This window comes from Rattus norvegicus, chromosome 4 (assembly GCF_021556685.1).
Source record: "Rattus norvegicus strain SHRSP/BbbUtx chromosome 4, alternate assembly SHRSP_T2T, whole genome shotgun sequence".
In the NCBI taxonomy this organism is placed as follows: Eukaryota; Metazoa; Chordata; class Mammalia; order Rodentia; family Muridae; genus Rattus; species Rattus norvegicus.
The window spans coordinates 14,095,001-14,115,224 of record NC_141537.1 but is presented as its reverse complement, the minus strand read 5'-3'; the positions used below and the strand labels follow the sequence as shown (position 1 = coordinate 14,115,224).

General features: G+C 46.1%; 1 protein-coding gene across 3 annotated transcripts in view; it reads right to left on the bottom strand.

Annotated features, from left to right (window-relative positions):
• Nucleotides 1-20,224, bottom strand: part of Slc26a5 (solute carrier family 26 member 5) — a 61,493-nt gene that overhangs the window by 1,195 nt on the left and 40,074 nt on the right. For all 3 annotated transcript variants that reach the window (XM_087659478.1, XM_087659479.1, NM_030840.1), the window contains 10 exon segments: nucleotides 13,368-13,515; nucleotides 11,927-12,040; nucleotides 10,496-10,573; nucleotides 9,298-9,393; nucleotides 8,618-8,724; nucleotides 5,290-5,359; nucleotides 4,069-4,161; nucleotides 3,296-3,403; nucleotides 2,169-2,369; nucleotides 1,603-1,657 (listed from right to left, as the gene is read on the bottom strand). In XM_087659478.1, coding sequence (XP_087515604.1) covers nucleotides 1,603-1,657; nucleotides 2,169-2,369; nucleotides 3,296-3,403; nucleotides 4,069-4,161; nucleotides 5,290-5,359; nucleotides 8,618-8,724; nucleotides 9,298-9,393; nucleotides 10,496-10,573; nucleotides 11,927-12,040; nucleotides 13,368-13,515 — 1,070 coding nt within the window.

The window sequence follows — 20,224 nt, the reverse complement described above, 5'->3', positions numbered from 1 at the left end:
GTCTGAAGATAGCTAATAAATAAATCTTAAAAAAAAAAAAGAAAAGAAAATAGAAACATAAAGCCATTGTGATGACCCATGGGGACACCTTTAATCCCAGCACCAAGGAGGCAGAAGCAGGTGGATCTCTGTGAGTTCAAGGCCAGCCTGGTCTACAGAATGAGTTCCAGGACAGCCAGGGCTATGCAGAGAAACCCTGTCTTTTAAATAATAATTAATTATATATAATAAACAAACAAACAAATATCTGTCCTGGCCAGGCGCCGTGGCTCATGTCTTTAATCTTGTCTCTTGAAAGGGCAAGGCAAGGAGGACTACAACTTTGAGGCACAAGCCTGCGTAAAAAAGACAACGATTTCTAATTTTCCTTCTTTTCTTGCCCAGAATATAACACACGCTGTTTGTCTATAATTGTGAGCTGTGTTTCCTTTAATTTTCATCCCGGCTGTGGTTGAATCCTGGTCCTTATGCACACAGGCCCAGTAAACACTCTACAAACTGAGCCACATAGCCCCAGTCCTATTTACACATCCGTTTATCTACCATTGCGCAATCGTCTATTACAAAGCTATGTTTTCATTCACTGATTGAGGCTCACCCTCCCCTTTTTGAGATGGACTCTTTATATACCCCTGGCTGGTTTAGAACTCACCTTGCGGACTGGACTGGCCTCTGACTCACAGAGATCCGCCTGGCTCTCTGCTTGCCAAGTGCTGGGATTAGAGGTGTGCACCACCACACCCACCCCATCAGAATTCCTTTTCTTTTGACACTTCGGACCTTCCTAGCCCTTTGTTTTTATAGACAATGATGGACAGATGACTGTGTATGCCTGCGTCACACAGGGATTTGCTGAATGGAGAGGTCGTAACTTTAAAAGCGATGGTTGGCTTGCCCTCTGCAGGGCAAGTCATTTCCCACAGTCACTCCTTCACCTGTGAGAACCCACTCTCCACCATGGACCTTTGAAATGCACTATGGGCGGTTTTATTTTCACCAACTTAATGTCTTTATGTGGGTTCTGTTTTTAAGCACCATCTTAACCAAAATAGAGTGAAAAAACAAAAATAGCAGGAAAGTGAGTCCTACTCTTCCCACTGGATGGAAATCCGAACAAGCAGAACGATTTACAGAAGTACGGCATGTGGGTAGTAGCTACTGAAATAAACACTGATCGACTCCTGCCCTCCAATTCCAGTGCAGAAGACATCTCAGTGCCTGCAACCGGCTGATTTCAAAATGGGACAGTGATATTTTTAGAATAATTTTTTATAAAAAGCTTATAGGAAAAATTATGAGTGCAGTTCATTCTATCTGGAAAAAAAGCGAGGTTATCAAAACCGTTCCCATCCAGAGCCAGAGAGAGAGGCTCATCTGTTAAGGACACTTGCCTTTGCAGAGGACCCAGGTTTTGGCCCTAGCACAACACAGTGGTTCACAATTCACAATTCTAGTTGCAGGGGCTCTGATGCCTTCCTCTGACCTCTGTAGGCACCAGGCATGCATATGGTACATGCACACACCCACAGGCAATGCACTAGTCCACAGAGATAAATCTAAGATAAAAAGGAAAATATCCTTTTCCATCTAAGGCATACTCACCACTGCATCCTGCTAAGTACACATAAATTCCAACATCGCCGTACTCTTTCACAATCTGTAATATTCAAACAAAGCTTAATACATACGAGACACGGAAATTCATTTACTCCTGCTTCGTGGTTTTAGCAATTATGCACCATTAGGCTAATAAGCTGAGAGCGATCTTGCACTTCTCTAGTTTCCATGCCGACAAGAACTCAGAGTATCAACATGTTATTCAATTTGATTTTGGTGTAATAAAAGATATTATGATAATGGTTTTAAAATAAATATTATAGAGGTAGACACTAGGATATGTGCAGGTAATGTGACATCTGGGACGTGCTTCACAATGAGAAGTTAGTAGTGTTGGGAATTCGGGAAGTCAGGCCAGCCATAAACTGTTAATTGTTGAAGCTGAGGGAGAGTTGTTACTCGGGGATCATCATACTGCGCTGTGTATTTTAAAAAGTTCATAACCAAAAGTTTCAAAAACAACCACAAAGTAAGGGCTTGTGGTCCCTGTGGTGGCTGATGGGGATGTTGGGTTTGCAGACACTGAAGGACTCATTCCAGGTGGCACTTACCCCAGCCAGAGTTTTCACTCCAACAGAATCCATAAAATTGACCTGCGTGAAGTCTAGAATGACAGTGTGGATATTTTCCCCCTGGGGCAAAAACCTCTGCAGCTCTTCAGGAAATGTTGTTTTGATGACTATTGGGGGAAATTTGACTTCGTCGTCCTCTTCTTCAGGCTTCGTAGCATTTTCTCCATCTACTTCTGCATCCTAGGACCAAAATGAGACCAAGGAGTTTTCTTTCTGTTTTTAAAATTAACCTTATTTTATGCGTGATTTGTCTGCATGTATACATCATGTGCATGCAGTACCCCATCATGGCCAGAAGAGGGCATCAGATCCCCAGGGCTGGAGTTACAGACAGCTATGAGCCACTGTGGGGTTCTGGGTCCTCTGAAAGAGCAATCAATGCTCTTAAAGACGGAGCCCCCTTTCCAGCCCCATTAAGACACGAATTTTCCAAACAGCTCATTTTCCCCGCCGTGAGACAGGTTTATAATGGAAAATAAGCCCATGTGTTCTCAGAAAACACATGTACCTTTATTTAGATTTTGCTCTTCAGGCACACAAACTCCACATAGCCCAGTATACTTTATACTTCCTATTCTTGTCTCTACTTTTCCCCAAATTTAGAAAAATCCTATTAACTTCAGCATGACAGGCCACAAGTTACCACAAGTCTAAACAGCAAAAACTAGCCAATGAGTCTTTGTCAACGGAACTACAAAGTATAGCGGCCAAATTCTTAAGGTGCTTTGTGATTTTAAGTTTCAAGAACAATTCTTTCACTACTTATTTCATAAACATTTTCATAGCTGACTTTATCACTGTCTTGTTTGTGTTCTTGAAACAGGATCTCATGTGTCCCCAGCTAGCCTCAAACTCTCCAGATAGCTGACGCTGGCCTTGATCGTGTGCATGCAGTACCCATCACGGCCAGAAGAGGGCATCAGATCCCCAGGACCGGAGTTACAGACCGTTGTGAGCCTCCATGCCTCCTGACGTGTCCTACCGCACCTAGCTTTGTCACATATCTATACCACACAGAAGAAACCTAGATCCTTCCCGGTGTTCACAACTTCAGGCTGCGTTTAGATTTTAGCCTGGTTAAAGATGGGGGTACGCAGGTCACTCACCACTTTGACAACAGTCGCGTTAGCTATGTTGGCATTTCCAACCTCCTTCGCGTACTTCCTCATGGCCTTTCTTCTTGCTCCCATGATGATTGCTGGGTTCACGCCAGTCTTTACAAAGACAGTGCATGTAAGGTCATGGCACAGCCCCCCCAGTACCCACCTGAACGCCACTAAATCTTCAACTCGCCTGGCCAATGGCTTTCTGTGCCCGAACCTTGCTCTGCCTTTCCCTCGGACGCCATGAATCGAGTAACCCCCTGTGAGACCTTTAGTTATTTTTCTTGGTCTGAGTCTTTATTCAAGACTTAGCAGGCAATAAAGACCTGAAAGCAGCAGCAGCAGCAACCACGACGACGATGACAACCGTGCTGTGGTACTTACTAAACTTGGAAGGTTTAGATTCTTAAGACTTGATCGCGGGTTAGGGGATGTTGATTTTTAAGCATGACTGCCAGTCCCTAGAGTAAGGCTGCCTTTTCCCTTCTCTTTAAAGGTACTGTGTACACGTGACAGAGATGAGCGGTGGTGACGATGGCTCAAACATGGAAATGTACTTAATGCCAGACACTGAGCGCTACATTTAAAAATGTTTCAAATAGTAAGTTTTACATATAGTTTACTCTAGTAGGTATAGTGAGAAGTGATCCTTCTCTCCCTTCTAACCTATGATGCTCTCCTGTGAAAGAATCGACTTTTAATTTCTGATAAAAAAAATTTAAACTTGTCCTTACTTTTATTTATTACTCCTCACAAGTAAACAAAAGGTGGCTCACCTTTCTTTTCAGTGCGCTGCTGTACAAGTCGCTATTTGCATAGTAAATTGGGGCATTTATTTGGAATATTTTTATTCCAGGAATTTCTTTCACCTGAGAAATAAAACACGATGATTTTAACACCTGGGTATATTTCTAATAAAATTCCAATCAGCTTCCTCCTCTAATATGAAAGTGAACACAGACAGATAGTGTGACGAGCCCTCTTTCCATGTTTAGACAAAATTATGTCACTCTATCCAATCTCTGTGAGGAAGGATCGCACAAAGAAATGGTTTTGTTCTCATGAGTTGGTTACCTAGGCTAATCCTCAACTCCTGGGCTAAGCAACTCTCACTCCTCTACCTTGTCAGGAGCCGAGACCTCAGAACAGACAGCCATGTCTTACTTGAAAGCTTAAAAAACATACATCTTCCCATTTATTTTACAATATAGGCTTTGTTTCTTTCTTTTTTTTTTTAAATGGTAAATGCAAGGAAAAGCTGGGATAAAACACCTGAAGGAGAAAATAATATGGACGGGAAGCGAGGCTGCTGCCAGTTAGGCCCGCAGACCAATGAGGTGGACTCCAGCCAGGGACGGCACATGCAGATGCAGATTTACCTTGTCGGATCCACAATTCAATTCTTGAGAATCTTTGTGGACCCAAAGATGCTATTTAGAGCTTAGCACTTTATTAGAAAAAATAATTACCTATTCTAACATCAGGCTCATTTCCTAATACTTCATAGTGAATCCAAGATTTTCTTTCCCCCAAGCAGGAAACAGACGAATTAGTTTTCAGAGATTCTAAAAAAATCTTTGAGAATCTATGTAAGACAAGAACATTCAGAATCAAGGAACTTTGAAGGTATGATTTTAAAGAGTAAGCTAGACAATGCTGTAGTCTCACCACCTCGATTTTAACATGGTTGAAATGGATACTTCTCTATTGGCTTAAAGTCATCGAAAGAAAACCATGTCCATACGAACCGTGTTCTCAGCTTCGGTGTGTTCTCAGCACACATTAAATGTGTGCTTTGGATACCCATTCTCATTACGAATGAGCATTAGGAAGTGGGGAGGTTAATATGGAGTACAGAGTACCAAACAGTCTAGACAGTCACTGAGATCGCATCTTGTCATATCAACCCCTAGTTCTCTCTTCTTTCTTCCTTTGCCATGGGCAGAAACATTACCCACATGCTTACAACCATTTAAGACATTGGACAAAGGTCCTACCTCCTCATAGGCATCAATGTCAATGTATACATCGGTGTCAGGGAGCTGTCCCAGGACTGTGTAGCTCGGACTGTGGAGAGAAGGAAAGATCAGTTCAAGAGGCTAGCAAGGAAGGGGCTATCCTGACCCCATAGAGTGCCTGAGCACCATTTCTGTGCAGTTCTAGGACCTACTGATCCCAGAGAGGTCAGCCCTGTTTTTGGATGCCTAGAGCAAAGAGATCTCTTTCCCAAAATATCCATAGTGTCTTATTGCTTATTATTACAGTCTGTTACACCTACCCCTGACATGGCACGTGTAGCTATCTATATGTTCTAATTTTATGGAAATGATAAAATTTGGTTTAAAAATCAGTCTCTAAAGCCAGGTAGTAGTGGTGCACACCTTTAATCCCAATACCCAGGAGGTAGAGGCAGGCAGATCTTTGAGTTCAAGGCCAGCCTGGCCTATCGAGTGAGTCCCAGGACAGCCAGGGATATACAGAGCAACCTTGTCTCAAAGAAAACCAAAATCCAAACAAACAAACAAGCAAACCCACACACACACAAAAACAAAAACAAAAACAAAAACAAAACAAAAACAAAATACCAGTGTGAAAAACTCTAGGCTTATGAAAAGCTACATTTAAATCATTCCCTCACCACATGCTATGACTGGGGTAAGTTCCCCCAGTCACCTTAGTTCTGCATTTCTGTGGGTGTAGAACTGGAGATGCACCATTGGGTTGCGATAGTGGGATGACATAAGGCACTTGTCTTTATGGAAAACTAGGCACATTCGTGGTCACAATCACTCACTCCCATTTCCTTATCTTGTCCACACCAGTGTCATCATCATCTGCCTGTCATCCTCTGGGAAGACCAACTCGTGTAAGGGAAGGGCAACATCTGACTACAACAGCTTGAGAATCTAGTCTTTCAGCAGAGGCACAGCAGAATCTCCACAAATCTCAACTCAAGGAAGATTGAGAATTATTTTACTGTGCTTTATAAAGCTGACTGAACCATGAGCTTACGGGTGAAGAAAAGACTCCATTGCATGAACAGCTCCCACTGACCATGGAGAAGGGGTTTAGGAATGCTTGTTGAATGCCGTGATTTCTCTTCAGAGCTGTGTGTTCTGAGGAAACCTGAGTGTTTGGAACATGCTTGTGCTGGACAGATTCATGTCCACATAAGTAGAGTCTGAAAGCAGGGATCACCGATTGAGAAGATGCCACCATAAGACTCAGCTGTAAGGCATTTTCTTAGTTACTGATTGATGGAGGAAGGACCAGCCCATTGTGGGTGGCACAATCCCTGAGCTGGTGGTCCTGGGTTCTATAAGAAAGCAGTCTGAGCAAGCCACAGTGAGCAAGTCAGTAAGCAGCATGCCTCCATGGCCCTGCCTCCAGGTTCCTGCCCTGCATGAGTTCCTGTCCAAGCTTCCTTCAGGGATGAACTACAATGCAGAAGTGAGTCAAATAAGCCCTTTCCTTTCCAACCTCCTTTTTGATCAGAGCGTCTAATTGCAGCAATAGAAACCCTCACTAAGACAAGGTGCTGGTAGCTGACTCCTGGAAGTGTGCCCTGCTTCTAGAATAAGAAGCAGCTGAGAATAAACGGGTGTTCTGAGCAATGGCTTCCCAAATGCCAACCTGCAAACTCCCAGGGAAATCACGAAGAACAGGACGTAAAGCTCAAGTCTGATTATTAAAGGGAGATGGAGATGTATATCATTAAAACCAAAATAAAAAAGAAGTCATAGAACCTTACTACGTAGAGGAAGCAAGCAGCTTGATCTGAAATCCTACTTTGTCATTTGTCAAAGGACATGGAGTTTGGCTGGTTTGCTTTGGAGCTCAGGGTCGAGCTGAGACCTCGCATCCAGTGAGTTTAGGCTTCATCACCGAGCTACACCTTATCTCCCTAGGTATCTTTGAAGCGTATTGTTTACCAGAGCTCCAGATTGAGATGGTCAACTCTAGATCTTTTTTTTAAAGATTTATTTATTTATTTGTTTACTTATTTATTTATTATATGTGAGCACACTGTAGCCGTCTTCAGACACACTGGAAGAGGGCATCAGACCCCATTAGATGGTCGTGAGCCACCATGTGGTTGCTGGGATTTGAACTCAGGACCTTTGGTAGAGCAGCCAGTACTCCTAACCATTGAGCCATCTCTCCAGCCCAACAACTCTAGATCTTAATAGGACCCTGTGCTACAGGCCACAATGGGAAAAGCTTCCATAGAGGAAAATGGACGACAGGGGGCTGCAGAGAAAAGGCTCCGTGGTTAGGAGCACTGGCTGCTCTTCCAGAGGACCCAGGTTCAAGTCTAGACACTCAATTCCAAGCACAAGGCAGCTCACAAGTGTCTGAAATCCCAGTTCCAGGGGCTCCAACACCCTGGTGTCCACAAGCACTGGACACACGGGACATAGACATACATGTAGGCAAAAATACTTGCACACATAAAATATTGAAATATAAAAGGTGAAAAACTGGACAGCAGTGTTAAAAACTTGTTATAAAAGTAGTTAAATCAATTCTCAATTTAGACTGCATGTTTTTAACATTTTTCTTTTGTGTCCTTTCAACTATGAAAATGTTCTCTTCCTACCTAGAAAGCAGACGCACCGCTATTCTGCAGGAAAAGGGTTAACATCCTCACTCCTTCCACCCAAGGGACCTTTCAAATTTAAAGGATCATTGTGTGACTTTTAAGCACAGACAGACTGACCTGCATTTTCATGTGGGAGGGAGACTGCCCTTAGTTGAGTAGGCAGGACCACAGGAACACGTCTACATCTCTATACCCCTTATTCTCATGCAAACTTCATATTTAGACAGATTATTTTATACTTTCCCCAAGGGGCTTGCTTTCCTATCGGGACAAAGGGACAACAGGGCATGGTGGCTCAAAGTGAAGGACTGTTAGAAACCTGTAAAACTAGGTGTTGGAGTTTGCACCACGTCATCAGAGTCCAGATCAGCATGTGGTACCAAAGAGCGTTGCCAAAACATGAGTAACTCAGAGGAGGGCGAATAAGCCAGGGCATCTTGTGCCAGGCCATTAGGATGCATGGTCTTAGAACGAGACCATCTGGGTCTTCTTCAACTGGACACGGCAGAGCATATGACAACACTAGATGGAATTATGTTTTACTTCCCCCATTTTCAAGCACTGAGACTTGAATTCAAGACTTTGAACACAGCAGACGTGAGTCCTACCCATGCAGCTCTTCTTCCAGCCCCAATAGAACATCACTGGACTCCATTCCCACTGAGTCTATGCTTGAGGTCACAGGGTAACTTCAGCTGTGACCATTTCAGCAGGGCACTCACCTCTGTGTTCTGTAAATCACAGTGAGCAGAGCAATGATCACAGCAGTAATCAGTCCATAGTCCAAGCCCAGGAACAGGGAGGACACAAAGGTGGTGAGCCAGATGGTCTAAAGGGAAGTCGAAAAGCTTCTAGAGAACACGTTAATAATTCCATAAGAAATACATGCATACACATACACAGCTACACAGATACACACCTTACCTGATTAACACACCCATGTACACACATGCACACACACACAAATGCACACATACATGCATAGGTACACAGATGCACATACACACCTTACCTGATTAACACACCCATGTACACACATGCACACACATACACAGGTACACAGATGCACATATATGCCTTGCCTGAGTAACACACCCATGTACACACATGCACAGGTACACAGTTGCACATACACACCTTACCTGATTAACACACCCATGTACACACATGCACACACACATACATGTATAGGTACACAGATGCACATATATGCCTTGCCTGAGCTACACACCCATGTACACACACATGCGCGCACACACACACACACACACACACACACACACACACACACCCCTTGCCTGAGTAACACAACAATTGGCTGCATTACTATCTTTCTCACGATTTCATTCACACTGCTGGTAGCTTCGGCAGTGATGTGTAATGGACAGTCATCTTTACTTACCAACTCGATTTTGCTGGTTCTCCAGAAAAAGGGCAGGTCTGAGAACTGCATGAACATTCCTTTCAGGTTGACAATCACAATGGCGGAAAGCACGGCCTACCACACAGCGCCGGCGTCAGTGCCTTCCAGTCATATACACAGGGCCCCCTTGGCCGGCCTCTTACCACCTCCCTCCTGCCTTTCCCACCCCTTAGTCCCACCTACTCCTCATGGGGCACTCAGGGGACCTTCTGAGGCATGGACAATTGGTCTTGGACCACCAGCTCTATGTCCTAACAGGAAGTCTCCGTGGCGGCAGAGAGGTCCAGAATCAAATTTGTGACTACAGCCATTATTTTCCCGTCCACTGTTCTTCTCCTTAGGCCTTTACTTCTTTTTTTTCTGATTTCTCTTAGATTAAGTACAACCAGTAAATAAGTGTCTTGTAGGTCATCAGAGTTTTAACGAGAATGGAAGGTCACGGAGGTCAGGGATAGAAGTATCTTGGGGTCAGCCAGCCCAAAGACCACTTTGCTGATGAGGAGACTAAGTGCCGGAGCCCACGGGCAGGCAGCGGTCAATAGGTTATGGGCAGGACTTAGACCTAGACACGGGCAGGCAGCGGTCAATAGGTTATGGGCAGGACTTAGACCTAGACACGGGCAGGCAGCGGTCAATAGGTTATGGGCAGGACTTAGACCTAGACAAGGGCAGGCATCGGTCAATAGGTTATGGGCAGGACTTAGACCTAGACACGGGCAGGCAGTGGTCAATAGGTTATGGGCAGGACTTAGACCTAGACAAGGGCAGGCAGTGGTCAATAGGTTATGAGCAGGACTTAGACCTAGACAAGGGCAGGCATCGGTCAATAGGTTATGGGCAGGACTTAGACCTAGACAAGGGCAGGCAGCGGTCAATAGGTTATGGGCAGGACTTAGACCTAGACACGGGCAGGCATCGGTCAATAGGTTATGGGCAGGACTTAGACCTAGACAAGGGCAGGCAGCGGTCAATAGGTTATGAGCAGGACTTAGACCTAGACACGGGCAGGCAGCGGTCAATAGGTTATAAGCAGGACTTAGACCTAGACACGGCTGTTTTCCATAGTACCCTGCTAATGATGCAGCAGATAGGAAAAATACTCTTTAAGAGAGCCACGAAAACATAAACAGAGTAGCATGACCTCCCCCCACCCCCCAAACCAGCCCAGCGTACACACCTGGGGTAATGACTCAAAGAGGAATCCAGTGGCTAATATGACCAGCAGGATCATCAGTGAGGCCAAGCAACCTGCAAGCTGGATGGGAGAGGACACAGGGGAGGAAGAAGCTTTTAGACTAGAGCCACGGCACGCACAAGCTGACCTTATTTTTGCCATTTTCACTGTGGGAAAACCAAGAACATATCGGTTTACAGAACATTCCTTTCCTAACATTTCCAAACAAATGAAGAAGTTGTCTTATTCAGGGTTTCTTTTTTTTTTTTTTTTTTTTTTTGGTTCTTTTTTTCGGAGCTGGGGACCGAACCCAGGGCCTTGCACTTCCTAGGTAAGCGCTCTACCACTGAGCTAAATCCCCAGCCCCTTATTCAGGGTTTCTATTCTTGCACAAACATTATGACCAAGAAGCAAGTTGGGGAGGGAAGGGTTTATTCAGCTTACACTTCCACATTGCTATTCATCACCAAAGGAAGTCAGGACTGGGACTCAAGCAGGGCAGGAAGCAGGAGCTGATGCAGAGGCCATGGAGGGATGTTATTTACTGGCTTGCTTCCCCTGGCTTGCTCAGCTTGCTCTCTTATAGAATCCAGGACCACCAGTCCAGGGACAGCACCACCCACACTGGGCTGGGTCCTCCCTCCTTGATCACTAGTTGAGAAAATGCCTTACAGCTGGGTCTCATGGAGGCATTTCCTCAAGGGAGGCTCCTTTCTCTGTGACAACTCCAGCTTGTGTCAAGTTGACACACAAAACCAGCCAGTACAGAAGTCTTCCAAACTATTACATAAACTTATAACCTCCAGCTTATAACCTTTAACCTATGCCTGTAGCCCTCCTTGATGGTGAGTTCCTCTGACTCATTTTAAGCAGAATCTGAACTGCCTAAGCATCCTGGTTAAATGTTCTTGTCAGAGGTGGAAAAAGACACTGGGTGCCAACCTGAGCTCAGGAACAGAAGGTTCAGACTAGCATTTGCTGCCCAATATGGTGGGCACCTATTGCATGTAGGTCATGGTTTCAGTTTTTAAAAATTAATATTAGATGTTGCATAGCCACATTTCAAGCACGTAAGAGCTGTGCATTGCTAATGGCTGCCATGTTGGATGGTGTGAACGCTCCATCGGATGGAGCTAGCCTCATGGCCATAGTCAGTTTTAGGCCTTCGGAAAAAGCCTATTTTTGAACATTTAAGGTTAACTGTAGTGAGTAGAGTTTCATATAACTTCTAATTCAACTGGAGAATGTACCTCTGTTCTACAGATTAAGTTTGATTTGGATTTGCTTCAATCAATTATGCCTTCCTCTGATCCACTGTGCAGCTCAGGGACGTATGGATCAGCAGGCCGAAGCTTTGTCTGGATTCAGAATAGAATCGAGGGCTGTCAGTCACCATCCAGACCGCTGGCTCGTGGAGGACTGCTGTCTACGCACCTGTGTCTTCCCTCCAGTTCCTTCCTGAACAAGGCTTCGAGACAAGGAGCAAGAGATTGAGAAGGTCTGGAAGAGAGATCCGATGGAGTTGCATATTCCCAAGGCAATGAGCTCCTTTTCCACGTGGGGACAAAGCAAAGACAACAGACAGTAGGTCAGTCCCTCTGAGGGAAGGATGGAGAGGCGCTCTGGACACACGCCTTCAGCCACACAGGCTGCCTCTCCCCCACCACGCAACACCACGTTTCTTTACTGTGAGTTTACAATTGGAATTCGGGCATATTGTGTCATGGAGAAAAACTGGATTTTCACAGCATTGGAGACAAATGCTGTGATCCCTACCCGCTTCCCAGTTTCCCAAACTCACTTTCTATGCAAACACCACTGGAAAAAAACATGCATATAACTGAAAAAAACTTTTCAAGAGAGAAAGTTCTGGAAAACAAGAGAGAGTTCTGGATGCATGGCAACTGGCATCTCTTAGATGTCTAGCCTGTCGCTCATGAAGAAGTGCATGCCTGTGCCTTCTTGGGACCTGTGAGTCCTGTTTTAAGGCTACTTTGAAATTTCTAGGTTGGTTTTATATAAATAAGGAACATCTGGTTCCTTTAGACCTATATGGGCACAGGGTCCATGCCCCCTAATCCCAGCATTCTGGAGGCTGAGGCAGGATTACCACAAGTTTGAGGCCAGCCCGAGTTGCATAGTTACATGGTGGGTGAGACCCTGACTCCACAATTAAAAAAAAAAAAAAAAAAGTCAGTATTCCATGACGTCAAAACGTATCTGCTAGCCTGGTGTGGTGGCACATGCCTTTAATCCCAGCACTTGGAAGGCAGAGGCAGGCAGATCTCTGAGTTTGAGGTTAGCCTGGTCTACATAGTGGGTTTCAGGACAACCAGAACCACATAGTGAAACTCTGTCTCAAACAAACAAATGAACAGAAGTATTTGCTAGACCTTTCTTAGTAAGAATGGATTCTCATTCTGTGCTAAGCCTTTGCTATTTAGTAACACATGAAAAGAATCTGCCACAAAATTAAATAAAAATGTGTGAGCTAGAATAGACAATACAACAAGATTACAGACCATGGCCTGTGGGTTAAATACCCACTTGCAGCTATGCTACACAAGAAGGCAGCGAAGAGAATACAAATTCCCAACACTCAGAACGCTCAAGCAGGACTGTGTGAGTTTGAGGCCAGGATAATGTGAGACCTTGTGTGTAACCAGGGAGAGAGGGAGTAGGGGGTAGGGGAAGGGGGAAGTAAGAGGGAGGGGGGAGGGGGAAATGAGGGGGGAAGTGAGAGGGAGGGGGAGCGGGAAGGGGAGAGGGTGGGGCAGAGGGAAGGGGAGGGGGAAGGGGAGGGGGAGGGTGAGAGGGAGAGAGGGCTTGGTGCTCGCCCCCAGTGAATCGTGCATGGGGAGCTGATGATATTTACCTGGTTGCCATCAACCTGGTAGCCATGCTTATTTGCCAAGGTTTTGGCCATGGAGATCGTCACTGAAAACCCAACAATGGCGATGGCAATGGCGTCCACGTACACGAGGTGGAACAGGCTGGTGTCCGGGTTGGCGGGTGGGAGTAGTCTGAAAAGCCAAGGTGACGTTAACTCAAGCGCTGTGTTCACTAGCGGGTAAGCGAGCACACGGAGTGGAGCAGAACAGCGAGAGGGCCTTATCTGCACACGAGATGACCCTGCTGGTTCCAATGTGGCAACAAGAAGGGTCCGCCTGCTGCCTAAGCCCTCCCTGGTCCAGGATGCTGAGCGGTGCTCTGTGGGACGCGCTGTCTCTACAGATTGTGTGCCCAGTTATTTATGGCGGAGTAACCTCGTACCCGACGACTCCAGACTGGGGAGAGGGGCTCAGGGGAGTACTCAGATGCAGGGACACCGGAGCCAGGCTTCGGGTGGGGAGTGTTTTGGATAAGCATGGCTTAAGGGAGAATTTCTGCTCTGCTCTCTCTGTGTCATTCATTGTGCCTTCAGCTGAGCTCTACCACAGAAAGCATCCCCTCCCCCCCCACCTTAGGTCTCTAGTGGAAACTGGAGGACGACCCCAAAGTGTGGCTTCTGAAACCAGGTGAAGGGGAGCCCACTCTTCAATAGTGTATTTGGAACACCTATCCTAAAGTCCCAGGGTAGGGAGTCCCTTCAGTGTTATGAGTAACAGCGGGGATTCTCAGATGCCTCTTGCTTAATTTGAGGTTAAATGACTGCAGCACTCACCTCACTGCTGCATAAGTCAATCATCACATTCTTTGTGTGGGAAGTCCCCTGAGCTGGGTTCTGGTTTATTTAACTATTTCTTTTCTTTTTTTTAGATTCAATTGATAAGATATAATTGCCCATCTAAACATACAAAGCCCAGTACCATCCATCCCTTAGGAACATTAATAACAACCTGTAAATACACAGAGCAGAATCGTAACGTCAGCCTCCATCGTCCTGCCACAGCTTCTCTCTCTCTCTCTCCCTTCTCTTCCTTTCTATTCCAGTCTCCTCCTCTTCCTTCAAATTTCTCTCCCATCCATCCTTCCTTCTTCTGCAATGACAGGCCTCCTTCTATCTTGTACCTGCCCCTCATCAGTACTTTACAAATTCAATGGGGGAGAAGTTTCTGGTGAAGTCACCTGATTCCTGAGTACTTGACTAGGCCGCTGTCCTTGGGGCAGTGGAATTAGCATCAAAATACAGATAACTTCAGGGCAAACCACAACATTTCCCCCTTTTTGCCCAGTTAAAAAAGTCTTTTCACAGACTGGAGAGCTGGCTCAGTGGTTAAGAGCACCGACTGCTCTTCCAGAGGTCCTGAGTTCAAATCCCAGCAACCACATGGGGGCTCACAACCATCTGTAATGGGATCGGATGCCCTCCTCTGGTGAGTCTGAAGACAGCAACAGTGTACTCCTATAAATAAATCTTTAAAAAAAATGTTTTAAAAAAAAAGTCTTTTCACTTACATATAAATTGAGTACAATTATTACCATCCTACAATTTATAAAGCATATGATATATTCAACACCCAGTCCATCACTATATCAGTTAAACAGAACATTAGTTAGCTATTCCAGCTTAAGAAAGGCTTAAACTCTATATTATATCTTGGCTAGCTTGTATACTATCTGATAACTATCCAATAAAATATGTATATTCAGAGTTCAATAGCCTGATAGGCTATGAGACTATAATCAGTCTTCAACCCCGTCAGAAATCTTTGACTGACCAAATATCTATATACATAGGAAGTCTAACACGGCTTCCAGAACTGAGAGGTTGTAGAGACAAATCTCCACTAGCACAGTCCCCTATTAGCAACATGTGAGCGCAAGTCTTCAGCCTTCTGGCCCAAAATCAACTGACAGACTGTTGAAATGCAGATTTTGAAGGGCTGATCACCCTGTCTTGGCAGAGTTTATCAGTCAACTATTCTGCTTCTTATGATCTGTGAATGAGGCATCATCAGACCCGGACTTTACAGATGAGGACATAACGCACAAGGTCAAACAACTGTGGGCCCAATCAGTTCTTCCTTAAGAACACAAAACCACGAATAACTTTGTTAGCATCCTGTCTAAGCTCCAACCCCACAGTTACCTGGCAACAGCCAGGTATCCCTGGCACTATAAAAGGGGCTGCTTGCCCCCTCCTCTCTCTCTTGCTCCTGCTTCCTCTTGTTCTCTCTTGTCCCTTTGTCCCTTCTCTCCCCATTCCCCTCCCTCCTCCTCTCCACATGCTCATGACCAGCCTCTACTCCTCTCCTTCTCTAACCTTCTCTACCCTCTCTTTCTCTCTCTGTCCCTACTACCTTCTTACCTCCCCTCCCCACGCCCTGAATAAACTCTATTCTATACTACACTGTTATGGTCAGTCATCGTCGTGTGGCTGGTCCCTCAGAGGGAAGAAGGGATGTGTCAGCACGGGCCTGCTGAGGCACCCCTTCCCCTAGACCTCCATAGAGCATAACCCCCTCTTCTCCTTATCCTCTCTGTATCCTTTTATAACACAACAAACTTGCCTTTTTACACCAGTATTTTCACACCGTGTCATGGTACAAGTTCAAACCCTGGCCTAGGGAAAGGAGAAAAGGAAGAGAAGGGAAATAGGCCCAAGCCTGGGTTGTTAATCCTCTTCCTTTCAACCGGCCTATTTCATAGGTGCCACCAATATCTCAAAATACAGGTTAAAAAAAAGCAGTTTCAGCTGTGAATCGATTTTCCCGAGACAGAACATGGAGACGAAGTCAGGGATCTGCCTACAAACAGGGGCAGCCTGGCGGCTGGTTTAGGCCTGAAATATAGGATACCGAAACAAGACATGTTCTGAAGTGAGTTCAAGAAAGTAACCCTGGGAACGTCACCAATCAACTGCCACTTTCTAGGGCCTGAAGGGTCTGCTTTCTTATGAGTGCATATTGCGAAGCACAACCGTTAGCTGCCAGCCGTTCCTCTCACGCTTTCGGGTGTAACTACTTCTCCATGTAGATGTGGCTTTCTGCTGAATCTGGGCTGGCCTTCAGATTTGCTGTTATGGCTTGCACCATTTGTGGCACTAGTTCGAAAGCTGTGGTGCCCTTAGGAGTGAGGCCTGGTGTCTTAGGGTTTTACTGCTGTGAACAGACGCTATAACCAAGGCAACTCTTGTAAGGGACAACATTGATTGGGGCTGGCTTACGGTCTCAGAGACTTAGTCCATTATCACTGTGGTGGCACATGGTGGCATGCAGGCAGACAGGGTGTTGGGGACGCACTCGAGCGCTCTGTATCTTGATCCACACTGGATGTAGCTTGAGCTTGTGAGACCTCAAAGCCTGTCCTCCACAGTGACATACTTCCCTGGACTACACCTGCTCCAACAAGGCCACATCTCCTCATGGTGGCACTCTTACAAGGCCAAGCCTTCACACACATGAGTGTACGGGGACCATGCCTGTTCCACACCTGGCCAGCAGAGGCAAGGCCTGAAAGCTCTCTCTACCCCTGGTTCAGGCCTCGGCTGCTCTGCCTCTCAGTCCATTGTGAGGAGTCACTGTCTCACACTCACGTCTCCACAGTAGATGGAACTGCTCTGGCTTGCCTGTCCCAAAGTGGAGTGAGAGGGACCGAGAGGGACAAAACAACTCTCCCCTTCTTTATGTTGTTTCTGCCAGGTAATATGATCACAGTCACAAAGTATGCAGAGCTGGGCATGGTGCCTCAGGCCTTTGAGCTCAGCACTGGCCAGGCAGAGGCAGGCAGATTTCTATGAGATCAAGGCCGGCCTGGTCTACAGCCAGGGTTTGTCACACAGAGAAATGCTATCTTGAAAAACCAAAAACCAAAAACTAAAGACCAAACCAACTAACCAACCAACCAACCACCAACCAACCAAACAAACAACCAAGAATGGAAGAAACAGCTGTCACCATGACAGGCCTGACCTCTCGCTACTTGGGTCCTTAGAACTGACTTTGGGGAGGAATAGGGAAGAGTTTGAAGCTTGGGCTGGATAAGTCCTAGAAGGCTGATGAGAGCTTTCTGGTTGGTTCTGCTGGGAGTTTGCAAGTCTCTAAGGAGAACTGGGCTACAGGTGCTTTGTGTTACGTTTGGCCAGGATCCTGGATATTTGGGTCCATGTTCTGAAACTACCAACGAGGCTGAACGTGAAGGTCAATCACCGTGATGGAGGAAGCTTCGAGACAGCGGAACATTTCAGCCGAGGCAAAGTGACTCCTTGTTGCTTATAGCCAGTTAATGAGAATTTAGATAAACACTAGGGCAGATTGGCCAGAAAAAGACAGAGCTGCTACAGACAGAGCAAATGATGCGGTTACAGATGATATAGAGAATTTCGCCGTGAAAGAGAAGCCAGGGGCCATGCGATGGAACAAAAGGAAAACCAGACCCTCTCTCTGAAGGCCCCAGGGCATTAGAATGCAAGTTTATTTGAAACTTCCCTTTCGAAATCGAGAAAGAAGAAGGCATGCTCTGCAGAAAAGGGGCTGCCTAGGAAAAAGCTTTCCCAGGTCCAGCAGGCAGGCTCTCACAGGCTACTGTGGCTGCGCTCCAGGTGGCCCCAGTTATTTCTTTTTCTTTTTCTTTTTTTTTTTTTTTTTCTTTTCTTTTTTTCGGAGCTGAGGACCGAACCCAGGGCCTTCGCGCTTGCTAGGCAAGCGCTCTACCACTGAGCTAAATCCCCAACCCCGCCCCAGTTATTTCTTAAGGCTGGCAGCACAACTTGGTGTCATGGACATGGTGCTGGTTTTGCAGATGTGCAGAATGCAGTAGTTTTAGGTCATTTCGGCTTCCACCAAAGTTCTAGACAGAAAAACTTGTGACGTCAAGTAATGTGTAGTCCAGATTCCCTGTGGGAGGCCTCTAAGCTGAACTCACAATTAGCGATGGTTTGACTTTGCAACGCCCCCCATAGCTCATGTTTTGAACCCTCAGCCCGTAGCCATGTGCCTTTAGGAAAGAGGAAGCAGGTCAGCGGGGGAGGGACTTTGCAGGTCACCTGCACCCCTTGGTTCTCTCTCGTGCTCTCTCATCTAAGCTTGTCACACCACCTGTGGAGTCAGTAGGTGATCCTGCTGCTCCTCCACTCCCTCCTCACCTGCTTCGGTGACCAAATCACTCTGAAACCCAGAGGACATCCTGAGCTGCTCTCTTTCTGTTTCCTTTTCTCTCTTGTCCTATGAGGTGTTTTGGTCACAGTAATCCAAAAATGTTGCTGTGACACACTAAACCAACAGAACAGAGGGAGTGACATCACTTCAAGCCTTGTAAGGCGTGGGAAGCCCTCAGCTTTCCTCTCTGAGGAAATGAGGTTTGGCTGTTCAGCTGGAGATGCCATGAGGAAAGATGCCAGCCAGCTAGCTGCTCAGGCTGCTTCCTGACTCATCGTGTAGCCTAGGCTAGCCCCACACTTGCTTTCCTTTCACCATAGCCTCCCAAGTGCTAGAGTACAGGTGCACCCCACCACATTTGGACACCTGTTTGGTTCTTTATAAGAGGATAGGTTTTTGGGGACCCAAGCTTCAGAAGGTAAAATACCCCTTTTTTTTTTTTTTTTTTTTTTTTTTTTTGTGAGCTGGGGACCGAACCCAGGGCCTTGCGCTTGCTAGGCAAACGCTCTACCACTGAGCTAAATCCCCAACCCCGAGCCCTTCTTTTTAAAGCTAAGCTCGCACCCGTGGAAGGGGTTTCAGCGCATCCTGGTACGGGCCATAGGAGGACAGGCGTCAGGAGGAGTCACTGACATGGATGTTAACGGGTACCAACCTATCTGTGTGTGTGTGTTTGTTTGATTGTTTAAAGGAGAAAGTTAACTGTTAGGCTTTCTCGTTTAATTAAATTATTTGTAACTAGTAACTGAGTAGGATTATCTGCTGGATCCAATCAGAGGCGAGTGTTGATCATAGACCTCCCTGTTAGAGAGTCCTCATGAGGTAATGGAAAGAACACGAACTGGGTATCAGAGGAGCTGGCTCTGGGGCCAGGCTGAGCCGCAGCACTGAGCTACTGAGGCGTCTGACCCAGGACTCTCAAGTGTCAGACTCCCCGGAGCCCTCCTCCCTCCCTCCTCCCGCACCCAGTCCTCTCAGCTTTCGTTCTCACTGCTTGCTCTTGCTGATTGACTGTTGTGTCCACAAAGCCCTCGGCGGGCAAGGACAACTTTTCGTTTGTGCGTTTGTAACTACCATGTCCCTGGCACGGGGTTGGCATTAAGTAAACAGTTGCCAAGCAAAACAAATGAGGATAAATGAACTTTCACAAAAATCAGGGGCAGCGACATGTATTGTCAGTAGGTTTACTACGAGCCTCAGATGGGATGTCGGGTATACAAGTGTTTTTACAAGTTCTCAGTCTAAATTGAAAACCAAGTTATTGCCTTACTACGCTTTTACCCTGAGTCATTATAAAAATGAAACCAACTCTGTTTTGATGTTTACAGTTGAAAGCTTTGCCTCAAGTCCTGGCTCATGGAAGTCTGTCTGTGTGAGGTGCTTTGTCTCTCTGCCTCCCTGGAGACTCCTGTTGGATGCAGCCTCACGGAGCATGACATCTCCTCTCCGTGCCCAACATCTGGGCACATGGCTGGAGAAGAGAAGGGAGAGAGAGAGAGAGAGAGAGAGAGAGAGAGAGAGAGAGAGAGAGAGAGGAAGACAGAAAGGGAGACAGAGACAGAGAGACAGAGATAAATAGAGAGACAGAGAGAAAGAGACAGAGGGGGGCGGACAGAGAGGATTGGCCAGAGTCAGGGAGACAGGTGGATGTAGAGACTCCCTCTTGTCTTTTAAATGTAAAAGAAGTAATTCA